Source organism: Lontra canadensis, unplaced genomic scaffold (assembly GCF_010015895.1).
Source record: "Lontra canadensis isolate GAN:19392208 unplaced genomic scaffold, GSC_riverotter_1.0 scaffold61, whole genome shotgun sequence".
NCBI classification, from domain to species: domain Eukaryota; kingdom Metazoa; phylum Chordata; class Mammalia; order Carnivora; family Mustelidae; genus Lontra; species Lontra canadensis.
Window position 1 is genome coordinate 8,683,270 of NW_022631055.1, and position 16,450 is coordinate 8,699,719.

Below are 16,450 nucleotides of genomic sequence, written 5' to 3' on the forward strand. Positions count from 1 at the left end.
TATGTAGAATATAAGAAATAGCACAAAGGATCAGAGGGGAAGGGAGGGAAAACTGAATGGGAAGTCATCAGAGAGGGAGAACCATAAGAGACTTAACTATAGGAAAAAAACTTAACGGTAATTGTGTGGTAGGCATTAAGGAGGGCATGTGATGTGATGAGCGCTGGGTGTTATATGCAACTGATAAAAAAACTGAATTCTACATCTGAAACTAATTATATACTATATGTAGGCTAATCAAATTTTAAAAATAAAATACTGTAATTGGATTGATGATTATAATAGGTATAGTGTTCCCTACATACCACTCAGACCATTAATAGGAACTTTGCACCCCAAAACTGTTTTCCTTGTTTTATATAACATCTCATTTATTATCAGTCTGCAAACATTTCCTGAACATTTTTGGTGTATATAAAACTGTTTAAAACCTTGAGAGAGAAGAAATTCTAAGGACACCTAAACTGCAAATAAGGCAGTAAGGCAGCAGCCTTACATTGGCAAAGCAGATGGTTTCCTACAAGTCTTGATTTTAAGGTGTCAACAACATAATACCATAAACAGTTGGAAGCTTCGATGTCAGATAAGTCTGACCCCTCTTCTCACCAATAACATGGACTTAGGTGGGCTGCTCAACCCTTCTGAGTCTCAGTGGCCCATCTGTAATTGGAAAGAAGGCCCAAGTAAGAAAGATAGACCTAACACAGTGAACCATTTAAGTATATTCTGGAAGAAGGTAGAATATAAATAAATGAATATCTGAACATTTAATGTACTAAGCTTTCAGTCAGTGTCAGACTTTTCTCCCTAGCCTGTCACATTACCTGAAATTCCACCGTTAGGGCCTGGGTCTTTTAGGTTGTGGAATTGTATTTTCAGACATCACACATCAGGCTGCTCTCAGCTGGTGGCATCTAGTATGAGGGTTTTTTGTTTTTTGTTTTTGTTTTTTCAGGAAAAGAATGCTTTTTTTATATTATGTTCAGCTAGCCCAAATATAGTACATCATTAGTTTTGTTTTTTTAATACATTTTTTATTATTATGTTCAGTTAGCCAGCACAGAGTACATTAGTTTTTGATGTGGTGTTCAACGATTCATTAGTTGCATATAGCACCCAGTGTGTTAACATGCCCTCTTTAATACCCATTACCCGGCTACCCCATCCCCTCACTCCTCTCCTTTCTGCAACCCTCAGTTTGTTTCCCAGAGTCTAGAGTCTCATGGTTTATCTCCCTCTCTCCCATTCAGGTTTCCCTCCCTTCCCCTATGGTCCTCTGTGCTATTCCTTATGTTCCACATATAAATGAAACCATATGATAATTGTCTTTCTCTGCTTGCCTTATTTCACTTAGCATAATCTCCTCCAATTCCATCCATGTTGAAACAAATGATAGGTATTCATCCTTTCTGATGGCTGAATAATATTCTATTGTATATTTGAACCACATCTTCTTTACCCATTTATCTATTGAAGGACATCTTGTCTTCTTCCATAGTTCGGCTATTGTGGGCATTGCTGCTATGAACATTGGGGTACAGGTGTCCCTTCCTTTCACTACATCTGTATCTTTGGGATAAATACCTAGTAGTGCAATTTCTGGGTCATAGGGTAGCTCTATTTTTTAATGTCTTGAGGCTAGTATGAGGTTTTTGGGGGTTTTTTTTTTTTTGTTTTGTTTTTTTTTTTAAGATTTTACTTACTTGACAGAGATCACAACTAGGCAGAGAGGCAGGCAGAGAGAGAGGAAGGAAAGCAGGCTTCCCGCTGAGCAGAGAGCCTGATGTGGGGCTCAATTCCAGCACCCTGGGAGCCTGACCTGAGCCGAAGGCAGAGGCTTTAATCCACTGAGCCACCCAGGCGCCCCTAGTATGAGGTTTTTAAAAGAGATTCATTTCACACAAAACTGGGTGGATCCACGCAGTCCCTTAAGAGAACAAACCATAGGTCCATTAAGAATTGTTGAATACTTGATTCATTCACTCATTCATTCAGTGTGTAGTATGCTAGGTGCTGAGGTGCCAGACATGACAAATTGGAAAGAGAATGGCACCCCAGGCAGTAGGAACAACAAGAGCAAAGGTGTAAGGCAGAAAAAGTGTGTTCTATAGCTCGAGGGGAGTGTGTAAGTGTGATAATGCAGGGGGAGAAGCACTTGTTTGTACTCTTGTTTTTAGGAACCTTTTGTTACAACATGAGCACAGATGTTATTTGAAGAACTGCGTTTTAGAAAGATCGTTCTGGCAATGTTGGCAATAATAAATCAGAAGGGTAACAAAATCACAGAGAGATCATTTAGCGGGGGCTATATCCATAATTCAGTCACGTAGCACAAAGGATTCCAGCTGAGACAGCCCCAGCTTTGCTGTGGGTGAGTATTGCATTGAGCCCAGTTGTAGATCAGAGGGAGCTGAGGGGTACAGGGATGGGGATAGCACCAGAAAGTGATAAACAGATCCTGAAAGAGGGAATTGGAGAGTACCAAGGAATAGTTTGACTTTCTTTCAAATGTTGCCTGTCGTGGGCCCCCCACTGCTCTGGCTGCTTTGAGTGGGTACAAAAAAGAGAAAATAGGGTCTCTGGTTGCCCAGAGGGAGATGCAGTAGGAATTTGGTGGCCAGAAGAGACATTTAATACCAATCATTTTTACCGCTTAAACTTAAACTTTGAACCATGTGACCTGGGAATCACAGAACCACATTTAATAAAAAAGATGGCTCATATTTTAGTCAGAAAACTAAATGTAGTGTTTAAAAAATGGTTTCTATCTTCAAGGAATTCAGATGTTAGTGAGGAGACTGGACATCCACACCTAACAGTGTAAAGCAATAAGACAGTGTTAAGAGATAGTGAGTACTACAGAAAGTTAAAGAGGGTGAAGATTGATGGGGATAACATTTAGTTTATGTATACTGTACTCTGTACCTCCGAGGTACACACTGTGTACACAACTGTTATTTTTAGTAGAATGATGGAAAACACATCAGATTTCTAGTGGCACCTTCAGAATATCTGAATCTTGAAAGCCAATGCAGTAGTATAGTATGTTAACTTATTTACTAACAGAATTGGCAAAGATCTTTTACATTAGCTATAGGTAATCAAACCACAAGGTGGAGATATTAACTGAATTTCAACCAGTCTTGTGATTAATCATATTGGTAAAAACTTAAATCTGACTTGAAAGCCTTACTACAGTGAGACATTGCTTATTACAATTTGGTCACTTTATGGTTCTGATAGAGATATTCGGTGTTTATTAACAGGTAGGAGAGAAAGAGATGTAGTTCCTTTTAAATTAATTACCAATTATAAATGACATTTTAAGAAGGAGTTGACCAAACCATATTACTAAAATATGTTTTTAAAACTAGCCTCATAATGATTACTCAATATCGTATATCATTTGTGGAGCTGATTGTTTTCCTTTAGAAATAAGATGTCCTGGGGGCACCCTGGTGGCTCAATTTGGTTAGATGACCAACTCTTAGTTTCTGCTCAGGTCATGAGCTCAGGGTTCTGAGATCAAGCCCTGAGTCAGGCTTGAAATTCTGTCTCTCCCTTGCCCTCTGCCCCCTCCCCTCACACACACACACACACACACACACACACACACACACATACTCTCTCTCTCTCTCTCTTTCTCTCTCTGCCTCTCTCTCTCAAATAAATAAAATCTTAAAAAAGAGAGAGAGAAATAAGATTCCACTGTAGTCACTCTGTCATGATAGACATTTTAAGGTTTTAAAAATGTGTTTCTATATCAAATGACCACTGTGACTGTATATTTATGAACAGTGTTTATTGGCATAGGTTTGGTATTTTACTTCTTAGTAATTTTGGGCAAGTTAATAGAGTGGTGAATAAAAGTGAATCATAGAATAGTCCATGATGGAGAAGATTGAGGTTGGGGTAATGAATGAATGTCAGGTGTTGACAGGAAATGTGCCAAACCAACAAAAATATCAGAAGCTGATGCCTGAGATATGTAAACAGTCTTCTGACTGTTTCTGTGACCAGTACAACCTAGAAAAGCAGTCAAGAACAAGGGAATACACAGATACAAAAGGTCAAAAATCAGACCAATAAGTAGTAAGTAAACAGATATATAGGAAAAGGAGGCAATGAAGGATTTTGTTTGAACAAAAGCAAATAAATATAAATACAAGAACATATTCATCCAGGTTCTAAAGATAAGAGTAAACAGCTTAACTTTACTAGATGGATGAGTGTGACTCAGGAGCCAGGGCAGATCCTGGTACCACTCTCTTTACTTAATTACAAGATGTCTGACATTCTAAATTGAGTATGGATAGGATTCCTTGAGGTTATGTGATAAATCATCCTGTAGCAAATAAATTTCCAATGACCTGGCAAATAGTGTTTAATTTGCTCATATGTTGACCATTTTACATCTTTTGAAGTAATACCTAAGATTTGCTTTTTAGGAATCTGAGAACCGGCAAATGATGGACCAACTCCGAAAAGCCAATGAAGATGCTGAAAACTGGGAAAATAAGGCCCGTCAAGCAGAAGCAGATAACAATACTCTCAAATTAGAACTTATCACTGCTGAGGCAGAGGGTAACAGATTAAAAGAAAAAGTAGATTCTCTCAACAGAGAGGTTGAGCAGGTAAGTTTGGGAAAATATACATGTAGGACATTCTGCATAATTGTTAAAAGAGTTTTGTTTGGCATTCTATAAATATATAAATAAACATTTAACTTATTTAAATATACTGTGAATTATAGACTAACTATTCTCCTATATCCACTCTGGTTCTGCTTTAATCTATTAACTGCCCTACAATTGGAATAATCTGGCATTTTTTAAAATTAGGAATTATTTCAAATATACTAAGAAAGTTTAAAAAAAAAAAGGTAATATAAATAGCACACATATACCCATCTCCCTAGTTGAAGGATGCTAAAGCTAACATTTTTCCAAGTTCCTTCAAGACTCTCTTTTTGTGAAAAAAACAAAACAAAACAAAATATTACAGATACAGCACTTTATCCTTTCACCACTTCTCTCCCTAATGGTTAGTGTGGATAACTTTCATCAGTTTTGTAACTCTTTGGTATGTGTTTATACTTTTTCTGCATGTTTATTACCCATACGTTATGTATAATGTTTTGTGTGATTTAAGTTTTTAAGTGATACTCTAGATATCCATTTGCATTTTGCCTTTTTTGTTCCATATTATAATTTTGAAATTTATCCATTTTGATACCTACAGTATATATCCAAACAGTTGCATCTGTAGTCATTGTATAAATATTTTATTTTTAAAATTCATTCCAATATTAAAGGAAATTTAATTGTCTTCACATTTTCTATAATAAAATGCTGCAGCAAACATTCTTTTACATTTTTCCTTGGGTGTATATATCTCTGGGTTAATGCCTGGAAGTAGAATACCTAGATCCAAGATATGGACAGTTTTAACTCTTCTAAGTATTGTCAAAGTGCTCTCCCAAAGTTTTACCCTTTCAGTAGAAATCATGGAATTGTTATTAATCAATACTTGATGTGTTCAGATTCTTGTTTTTTTTTTTTTTCATATATAGTCTGTTTTCTTTTTCCTTGATTAAAAATGAAATTGGGGATCTTTTCATCTTTCTTGGCCATTCAGAATACCTCCTCTATAAATTTTCTCTTGATTCTCCCTTGAATGCATTTTTGTAAACTTTTGTCCATTTTCTATTGGGTTATTTATCTTTTTCATATTGATGTATAGGAATTACCTATATATTCTTGATAATATTCCTTTTAAAGACACCATGGTTATCCTCTCTCTCTGGCATGTTTTTTCACTGTGCTTGCAAGATAAACAGAAGTTTTAAATTCTGATGCTGTCAGAATTATCGTCAGTGTTTTCCCATATGGTTTATGTTTTTATGTCTTCTCTAAGAAATCCTTTACTATCCCAAGACCAGAAAGATATTTTCTCATATTTTAAAAGTTTTTCTAAAATTCTTAAAGTATGTGAAATTTTGCCCTTCACATTTAGACCTTTAATCCATTTGAGATTGAATTGTATGGTTTGAAATAGAGATGTCATTTTTGTTTTTGTGGATGGATATCCACCATCCTTTCTTCACTGAATTATAAGTCTACTTTGTTTCCATTTGTTCTGCTCCATTGGTCATTTTATCTGTTTTCTAACAATAAATCCTTGGAGCTTCTATAGTTTTATGTTAAGTCTTAATATCTGGGATTAATGTTCCCCCCATTTAAAAAAAAAGATTCTATTTATTTATTCATGAGAGATGGAGAGAGAGGCAGAGGCAGAGGGAGAAGCAGGCTCCTAGAGAATCAGGGAGCCCAATGTGGGACTTGATCCCAGGACCCCAGGATCAAGACCTGAGCCGAAGGCAGATGCTTAACTATCGGAGTCACCCAGGTGCCTCTCCCCCCAAATTTTTTTGAAGATTTTATTTATTTATTTGAGAGTGTGTGTAAGCATGAGTGGGGGTGGGTGAGAGGCAGAGGGAGAAGCAGACTCCCTACTGAGCAGGGAGCCCGGGGCAGGGCTCCCTCCCTGGTCCTTGAGATCATGACCTGAGCTGAAGGCAGACACTTAACCAACTAAGCCACCTAGGCACCCCTATTCCACATCTTTATCTATTCATCAGCCAGAGGAAATGTGGGCTATTTCCATAATTTGGCTATCGCAGATAATGGCTGCTATAAACATTGGGGTGTATGTATCCCTTTGAATTAGTATTTTTGTATTCTTTGGGCAAATACCTAATAGTGTAATTACTGGATCTTAGGGTAGCTCTATTTTTAACTTTTTGAGGAACCTCTGTACTGTTTTTCAGAGTGGCTTCACCAGCTTGCTTTCCCACCACAGTGCAAGAGGTTTTCCCTTTCTCTACATCTTTGCCTACACTTGTTGTTTCTTGTGTTGTTTCTAGACATTCTGATAGGTTCGAGGTGATATCTCATTGTAATTTTGATTTGTATTTCTCTGATGATGAGTAATGTTGAGCATCTATTCATGTGTCTGTTGGCTGTCTGTGGGTCTTCTTTGGAAACATATCTATTCATGTCTTCTCCTTTTTAATTGGATTATTTATTTTGGGGGTGTCAAGTTTTATAAGTTCTTTATATTTTTGGATACTAATCCTTTATTGTTAATGTCATTTGCAAGTATCCTCTCCCATTCCATAGGCTGCCCTTTTAGTTTTGTTGATTGTTTCCTTTGCTGTGCTTTTTATTTTGATGAAATTCCAATAGTTTATTTCTGCTTTTGTTTCTCTTGCCTTGAGACCTATCCAGAAAAAAATTGCTATGGCACGTGGCAGAGAAGTTGCTGCCTGTGTTCTCCTCTAGGATTTTTATGGATTCAGGTCTCATATTTAGGTCGTAAATCCATTTTGAATTTATCTTTATGTTTGGTGTAAGAGAATGTCCTGGTTTCATTTTTTAGCATGTTGCTGTCCACTTTTCCCAACACTATTTGTTGAAGAGACTCTCTTTTTCAATTGGATATTCTTTCCTGCTTTTTTGAGTATTAATTGACCACATAGTTGTGGTTAATTTCTAGGTTTTCTATTTTGTTCTATTGATTTACCTATTTTTGTGCTATTACCATCCTGTTTTGATCACTACAGCTTTGTAGTGTAACTTGAAATCTGGAATTGTGATGCCTCCAGGTTTGGTTTTCTTTTTCAACATTCCTCTGGCTATTCAGGGTCTTCTGTGGTTTCATACAAATTTAGGATTGTTCTAGCTCTGTGAAAAATGCTGGTGGTATTTTGATAGGGATTGCATTAAATGTATAGATTGCTTTGGATAATATAGACATTTTAACAATATTTGTTCTTCTAATCCATGGGCATGGAATGTCTTTCCATTTCTTTCTGTCATCTTCAATTTCCTTCATTGGTGTTTCATAGTTTTCAGAGTACAGGTCTTTCACCTCTTTGGTTAGGGTTATTCCTAGGTTTTGGTGCATTTGTAAATGGGATTGATTCCTTCATTTTTCTTTCTGTGGCTTCTTTGTTTGGGTATAGAAATACAACAGATTTCTGTATGTTGATTTTTGTGTCCTGTGACCTTACTGAATTTGTGTATCAGTTCTAGTGGTTTTTTTTCCCCTTTTTTGAATTTAAATTCAATTAGCCAAGGTATAGTACAGCATTAGTTTTTGATATAGTGTTCAGTGATTCATTAGTTCAGTATAGCATCCATTGCTCATCATATCATGTGCCCTCTTTAATGCCCTTCTTGACTTCTTCCTTGCCAATTTGGATGCCTTTTGTTTATTGTTGTTTGCGTGGCTAGTACTTCCAGTATTATGTTAAATAACAGTGGTATGAGTGGACATCCTTGTCTTTTTTCCTGACCATAGAGGAAAAGCTCTCAGGTTTTCTCCATTGAGGATATTAGCTGTGTTTTTTTCTGTTTTTGGTTTTGTTTTTTGGTTTTTGTTTTTTGGTTTTTTTTGTATACGGCTTTTATTATGCTGAGGTATGTTCTGTCTAAACCTACTTTGTTGAGGGTTTTTTGTCATGAGTCGAAGTTGTACTTTGTCAACTGCTTTTTCTGCATCTATTCAAGTGATCATATGGTTCTTATCCTTTTTATTATTAATGTGGTATAATACACTGATTGATTTGCAAATATTGAACCTCCCTGGCAACCCAGGAGTAAATCAGACTTGATCATGGTGAATGATTTTTTTAGTAAGTTATTGGATTCAGTATTTGCCAGTATTTTATTGTGAATTTTTGTATCCAGGCTCATCAGGGATATTGACCTGTAGTTATCTCTTTTTATTAAAGTTTTTTTTTAATTTTTTAGTAATCTCTATGCTATGTGGGACTTGAATTCGTGACCCTGAGAACAAGAGTCTCTCACTCCACTGACTGAACCACACACTCCTGTACTTCTCTTTTTTAGTGGAGTCTTTATCTGACTTTGTATTAGGGTACTGCTGGCCTCACAGAATGAATTTGGAAGTTTCTTTTTTTTTCCTTTCCTTTTTTTTGTTGGGGGGGCTAGTTTGAGAAGAATAGATATTAACTCTTCTTTAAATGTTTGGTAGAATTCACCTGTGAGGTCGTCTGGCCCAGCACTTGTGTTTGTTGGGAGTTTTTTGATTTCCAATCCAATTTCTTTGCTGTTTTTTGGTCTGTTGAAGTTTTCTATTTCTTCCTGTTTCAGTTTTGGTAGTTTATAAATTCTAGGAATTTACCATTTCTTCCAGGTTGTCCAATTTGTTGGCATATAGTTTTTCATTATATTTTCTTATAATTGTATTTCTGTGGTGTTGATTGTTATTTCTCTGCTCTCATTTGTGATTTTATTCATTTGGGTCCTTTATCTTTTCTTTGTGATAAGTCTGGCCAGAGTTTTACAATTTTATTAATTTTTTCAAAGAACTGGCCCTTGATTACATTAATCTGTTCTATTGTTTTTTTAAAATTTTCTATATGATTTATTTCTGCTCAAATTTTTATTATTTCCTTCCTTCTGCTATCTTTGCTTCACTTGCTGTTCTTTTTCTAGCTCCTTTAGGTATAACGTTAGGTTGTGTATCTGAGATTTTTCTTGCTTCTTGAGGTAGGCCTGTATTGCTATATACTTCCCTCATAGGACGGCTTTTGCTGCATCCCAAAGGCTTTGGAATATTGTGTTTTCATTTTCATTTGTTTGCATGTATTTTTAAATTTTCTTTGATTTCCTGGTTAACCCATTAGTTGTTTAGTAGCATAATGTTTAACATCTATGTATATGTGCTTTTTCCAAATTTTTTCTTGTCGTTGACATCTAGTTTCTTAGTGTTTTGGTCAGAAAAGGTGCATGGTATGATTTTCATCTTTTGTATTTGTTGAGGCCTGTTTTATGACCTAATATGTGATCTCTTCTGGAGAATGTTCCATTTGCACTTGAAAAGAATGTATATTCTGCTGCTTTAGAATAAAATGCTCTCAATATGTCTATTAAGTCCATGTGGTCCAGTGTGTCATCCAAAGCCATTGTTTCTTTGTTTATTTTCTGTTTAGATGATCTGTCCATTGATGTAAATAGGGTGTTAAAGTCCCTACTATTATTATGTTATTAAAAATTAAATCCTTTATGTTTGTTATTAGTTTTATATATTTGGATGCTTCCATGTTGGGTATAAATATTTATATTATTATATTTTCTTGTTGGATTGTCCCCTATATGGTTCCATAATGCCCTCTTATGTTTCTTTTTATACTTTTTGTTTTAAAGTCTAGGTTGTCTAAGATAAGTATAACTACTTCATCTTTCTTTTGACATCCATCTGCATGATAAATATTTCTCCATTCCCTCACTTTTTCTCTGCAGATGTCTTTAGGTCTAAAATGAGTCTCTTGTAGGCAGCATATAGATGGGTCTTGATATTTTATCCATTCCGACATCCCATGTCTTTTGATTGGAGCATTTAATCCATTTACATTCAAAATAATTATGATCACTGAAGTTATTTTTTGAATTTCCAGTATATAGGGGAATTGAGGTTATTTTGTTTGATTTCTAGTTTTGTTGTACATTATGATGAAATAAAATGGCTTATATGATATTCATTCTTTGGTATCTGTTAAAACTTGCTTAGTGGTAGAGTGCACAATTAATATTTGGTAATACTCTGCATGAGCCTGAAAAGCATGTGTATGAACTTATTTTGGGGGAATGTATGTATGTTATATAGATTTATATATACATGTGCTTAGACTTATTAATAGTGTCATACGCTTCTTACAAATCTTTACAAGTTTGTATTCTTTATCTTTCAGTTACTGAAAGAAATGTGTTAAGATTGTCCTGGAATTGTGGATTTGTCTATTTTTCTCTGAATGATAACTGATTTTGCTGTATTTTTAAGACTGCTGTTTGTTCAGCATTTTATATATTTATGATGAAAATGTAAATGTGTAGTGAGTTACCAGAATAATACTCTCTGCTTAAAATTGTGTTTTATATATTAATAAAGCTATCTGATTTGTTTATTGTTCACAAACTGCTAGATATCTAACTTCATTTTTAAAGATTTTATTTATTTATTTATTTATTTATTTTGTCAGAAAGAGAGAGAGAGAATGAGAACAGAAGTAGAGGGAGTGGGAGAGGCAGAAGTAGGATCCTGCTGAGTAGGGAGTCAGATGTGAGGCTTGACCCCAGGACCCTGGGATCATGACCTGAGCCCAAAGGCAGACGCTTAACAACTAAGCCACCTAGGCGCCCCTAGATATCTAATTTCTAATCACCTGTATTGAAGTAGGGATGCCTGGGTGGCTCAGTTGGTTAATCTTCTGCCTTTAGCTCAAGTCATGATCCCAGGGCTTCCTTCTCAGCAGGGAGTCTGCTTCTCCCTCTCCCTCTGCCCTCCCCACCACTCATGCTCTAGATTGCTTTCTCTCTCTCAAATAAATAAATAAATAAAATTATTTAAACTATATTGAACTATAATTTACATGCAATAAAAAGCAATTTAAAGTGTGATATGATGGTTTTTGACAAATGAATACATTTTCACAATCATCACTATAATCAAGTCCTAGAATATCCCATTACCTCCCTAATCTTCCTTCAAGCCATTTTGCAGTCCATCCATCCTAATCCCTAGGCAACTACTGATTTGCTTCCTCTCCCTATTACTGATTTGCTCTCTCTAGAATTTTATATACATGAAATCAGGTAGTAAGTATTCATTTGAATCTTGACTTTGCTCTCTCAACATAATGATTTTGAAGTTCATGCATGTTGTTGTGTGTTAGTTCATTATTCGTTCATATTGTTGTGTAGTATTCCATTGTAGAGCTATCTCACAATTTGTTTATGCACTTTTTGATAGACATTTAATTTGTGCATTAATCTGCTCGGGGTGACATAACAAACTATCACAGATTGGGTGGCTTAAAGAATAGAAATTACAAATTTATATTCTCTTATTTCCAGAGTCTGGAAGTCCAAGATCAAGGTGCTGGCAGTTTAACTTTCTTCTGAGGCCTCTCAACTTGGTCTGCAAATGGCCACCTTATTACTGTGTCCTCACAGTGCCTTTCTTCTGTGCATGTACATCACTGATGACTCTCTCTTCTTATAAGTTTACCAGTCATCTTGGCCCCATTGTTATGACATCATAGTCTTAATTACCTTCTTAAAGGCCCTATCTCCAAGTACATTCACATTGGGTGGTTAGGGCTTCAACAGATGCATTTTGAGGGGGGCAAAATTTAGTCCACAACAAGTTGTAGTTTTGGGCCATTATGAATAAAACTGCTATGAACATCACATGTGAGTCTTTGTATGTAGGTTTTCATTTTTCTTGGATAAACAAACAGCAGTGAGATTGCTGGATCATATGATAAGTGTGCTTAATTTTGTATGAGACTGACAAACTATTTTCCAAATTATATCACTTTACACTCCCACTTGACTTGAATGAGAGTCCCAGTGGTTCTACACCTTTCAAAACACTATGTGTTGGTAATAGATGTGTACAGCTATCACACTGTAGTTTTAGTTTGCATTTCCTTTTTGACTAATGGTGTTGAGCATCTGTCCACATTCTTATTGATCATGAAAATATCTTCTGTGACGTATCTGTTCAAATCTGTTGCTGATCTTTTTATTGGGATTCTTGTTACCAAAGTTGTAAGAATTTTTTTTGAACACTCTAGATGTTCCTTTGTCAGATACATGTATTTTTAAATATTTTCTCCCGGTCATTGGCTTGCCTTTTTATTTTAGATCTTTAGCAAAAGTTTAGATATTTTAAAATTTTTATTGTGTTGTGTTAGTCACCATGTAATACATCATTAGGTTTTGATGTAGTGTTCCAAGATAAAAGTTTTAAATTTTTTATGAAGTCCAGTTTATCAGTTTTTTCCCATACTTTATAATTCTGTGTCCTATCTAATGAATCTTTGCATACACCAAGAATGCATAGGCTTTCTTTTATGTTTCTTCTTGAAATCTTACACTTTTATGTTTTGGTCTATGATACATTTTGAATTAATAGTTATGTATGATGGAAGATAATGGTCAAGGTTTATTTTTTTTATCACATGGATTTGAAGTCTTCCAGCACCATTTGTCAAAGACTGTCCTTTCACCACTGAATTATTTTAGAACTTTTAGCAAAAATAAAATGATCCTATATGTATAGATCTATTTCTGAACTCTTCTGTCTCATGGATATACAATGTCCATTCTTAGCCAGTATCATAGAATCTTTTTTCATGTAACTTTATAGTAAGTCTTGAAATTAGTTAGTATGAGTCCTCCAAATGTGTTCTTTTTCAGAATGTTGGCTGCTATGGGGCCTCTTCATTTTCATATACATCTTAGAATGAGTCATTTTCTATAGAAAAAAAACCTAAGTACTTGGAGTTTGATAGCATGGTATTAAATGTACAGATCGATATGGGGAGAGTGGAGATCTTAATGATACTGAGTCTTCCAGTACATACATATAGTGTATCCACATGTTTTATACTTTTCAGTGTATAGATATTATATATATTTTGTTATTATCCTATTATCTCATGGGTCTTTAAAGTACCACTGTAAATGATACGTTGTTCCTTTATTTTGTATTGCAGTGTTTGGTAGCCTGTGCACAGAAATAGGGGAGAATTTTGTTGTCTTTTATTCTGTAGTATTGCCTGAATTTAATTTTTTTAGTTCTAGTAGGGTTATTTTTGGTAGATTTTTAAAGGATTTTCTATATAAGCAATCATGTCCTTCACATATACAGTTCGTTTAACTTCTTTCCCAATCTGAATGCTTTTTATTTCTATCTGGTATGGAATAAAAGTGGTGAGAGTGGACATCTTTGCCTCATTTGTCATCTTAAGAGAAAAGGATTCAGTGTTTCTTTTGTGAATATGATATTAGCTATATGTTCTTGTAGAAATATTTGATCAGGTTGAAGACCTCTTATAAATTTATTTAGAGTTTCTTATCATGAATGGGTATAGAATTTCATCAAATACCTTTTCTATAATTATTGAGATAGTCATACCTTTTTAAAATTTTTTTTTGCTGGTTAAAATGGTTACTACATTGATTGATTCTTTTTTAATTTTATTTTTTATAAACATATTTTATCCCCAGGGGTACAGGTCTGTGAATCACCAGGTTTACACACTTCACAGCACTCACCGTAGCACATACCCTCCCCAATGTCCATAACCCTACCCCCCCTCCCAACCCCCCTTCCCCCATCAACCCTCAGTTTGTTTTGTGAGATTAAGAGTCACTTATAGTTTGTCTCCCTCCCAACCCCATCTTGTTTCATTTACTCTTCTCCTACCCCTTTAACCCCCCATGTTGCATCTCCTCTCCCTCATATCAGGGAGATCATATGATAGTTCTCTTTCTCCAATTGACTTATTTTGCTAAGCATGATACCCTCTAGTTCCATCCACGTCGTCACAAATGGCAAGATTTCATTTTTTTGATGGCTGCATAGTATTCCATTATGTATATATACCACATCTTCTTTATCCATGCATCTGTTGATGGACATCTAGGTTCTTTCCATAGTTTGGCTGTTGTAGACATTGTTGCTATAAACATTCGGGTGCACGTGCCCCTTCGGATCACTACGTTTGTATCTTTAGGGTAAATACCCAGCAGTGCAATTGCTGGGTCATAGGGTAGTTCTATTTTCAACATTTTGAGGAACCTCCATGCTGTTTTCCAGAGTGGTTGCACCAGCTTACATTCCCACCAACAGTGTAGGAGGGTTCCCCTTTCTCCGCATCCTTGCCAGCATCTGTCATTTCCTGACTTGTTCATTTTAGCCATTCTGACTGGTGTGAGGTGATATCTCATTGTGGTTGTGATTTGTATTTTCCTGATGCCGAGTGATATGGAGCACTTTTTCATGTGTCTGTTGGCCATCTGGATGTCTTCTTTGCAGAAATGTCTGTTCATGTCTTCTGCCCATTTCTTGACTGGATTATATGTTCTTTGGGTGTTGAGTTTGCTAAGTTCTTTATAGATTCTGGACACTAGCCCTTTATCTGATATGTCATTTGCAAATATCTTCTCTCATTCTGTCAGTTGTCTTTTGGTTTTGTTCACTGTTTCCTTTGCTGTGCAAAAGCTTTTGATCTTGATAAAATCCCAATAGTTCATTTTTGCCCTTGCTTCCCTTGCCTTTGGCGATGTTCCTAGGAAGATGTTGCTGCGGCTGAGGTCGAAGAGGTTGCTGCCTGTGTTCTCCTCAAGGATTTTGATGGATTCCTTTCTCACATTGAGGTCCTTCATCCATTTTGAGTCTATTTTCGTGTGTGGTGTAAGGAAATGATCCAATTTCATTTTTCTGCATGTGGCTGTCCAACTTTCCCAACACCATTTATTGAAGAGGCTGTCTTTTTTCCATTGGACATTCTTTCCTGCTTTGTCGAAGATGAGTTGACCATAGAGTTGAGGGTCTATTTCTGGGCTCTCTATTCTGTTCCATTGATCTATGTGTCTGTTTTTGTGCCAGTACCATGCTGTCTTGATGATGACAGCTTTGTATTAGAGCTTGAAGTCCTGAATTGTGATGCCACCGACTTTGGCTTTCTTTTTCAATATTCCTTTGGCTATTCGAGGTCTTTTCTGGTTCCATATAAATTTTAGGATTATTTGTTCCATTTCTTTGAAAAAAATGGATGGTACTTTGAGAGGAATTGCATTAAATGTGTAGATTGCTTTAGGTAGCATAGACATTTTCACAATATTTATTCTTCCAATCCAGGAGCATGGAACATTTTTCCATTTCTTTGTGTCTTCCTCAATTTCTTTCATGAGTACTTTATAGTTTTCTGTGTGTAGATTCTTAGTCCCTTTGGTTAGGTTTATTCCTAGGTATCTTATAGTTTTGGGTGCAATTGTAAATGGGATAGACTCCTTAATTTCTCTTTCTTCTGTCTTGTTGTTGGTGTAGAGAAATGCAACTGATTTCTGTGCATTGATTTTATATCCTGACACTTTACTGAATTCTTGTACAAGTTCTGGCAGTTTTGGAGTGGAGTCTTTTGGGTTTTCCACATATAGTATCATATCATCTGCGAAGAGTGATAGTTTGACTTCTTCTTTGCCGATTTGGATGCCTTTAATTTCCTTTTGTTGTCTGATTGCTGAGGCTAGGACTTCTAGTACTATGTTGAATAGCAGTGGTGATAACGGACATCCCTGCCGTGTTCCTGACCTTAGCGGAAAAGCTTTCAGTTTTTCTCCATTGAGAATGATATTTGCGGTGGGTTTTTCATAGATGGCTTTGATAATATTGAGGTATGTGCCCTCTATCCCTACACTTTGAAGAGTTTTGATCAGGAAGGGATGCTGTACTTTGTCAAATGCTTTTTCAGCATCTCTGGAGAGTATCATATGGTTCCTGTTCTTTCTTTTATTAATGTGTTGTATCACATTGATTGATTTGCGGATGTTGAACCAACCTTGCAGCC

At 35.8% G+C, this 16,450-nt stretch overlaps 1 protein-coding gene across 5 annotated transcripts in view; it reads left to right on the forward strand.

Moving 5' to 3' along the window:
- TSGA10 (testis specific 10) overlaps positions 1 to 16,450 on the forward strand; it is a 131,133-nt gene that overhangs the window by 71,508 nt on the left and 43,175 nt on the right. For all 5 annotated transcript variants that reach the window (XR_004385049.1, XM_032877857.1, XM_032877859.1 and 2 more), the window contains one exon: positions 4,449 to 4,634. Coding sequence is in view for 4 of the 5 variants with exons in the window: in XM_032877857.1 (XP_032733748.1) it covers positions 4,449 to 4,634 (186 nt within the window). In the remaining variant the exon portion in view is untranslated. The remainder of the gene's footprint in view (positions 1 to 4,448; positions 4,635 to 16,450) is intronic.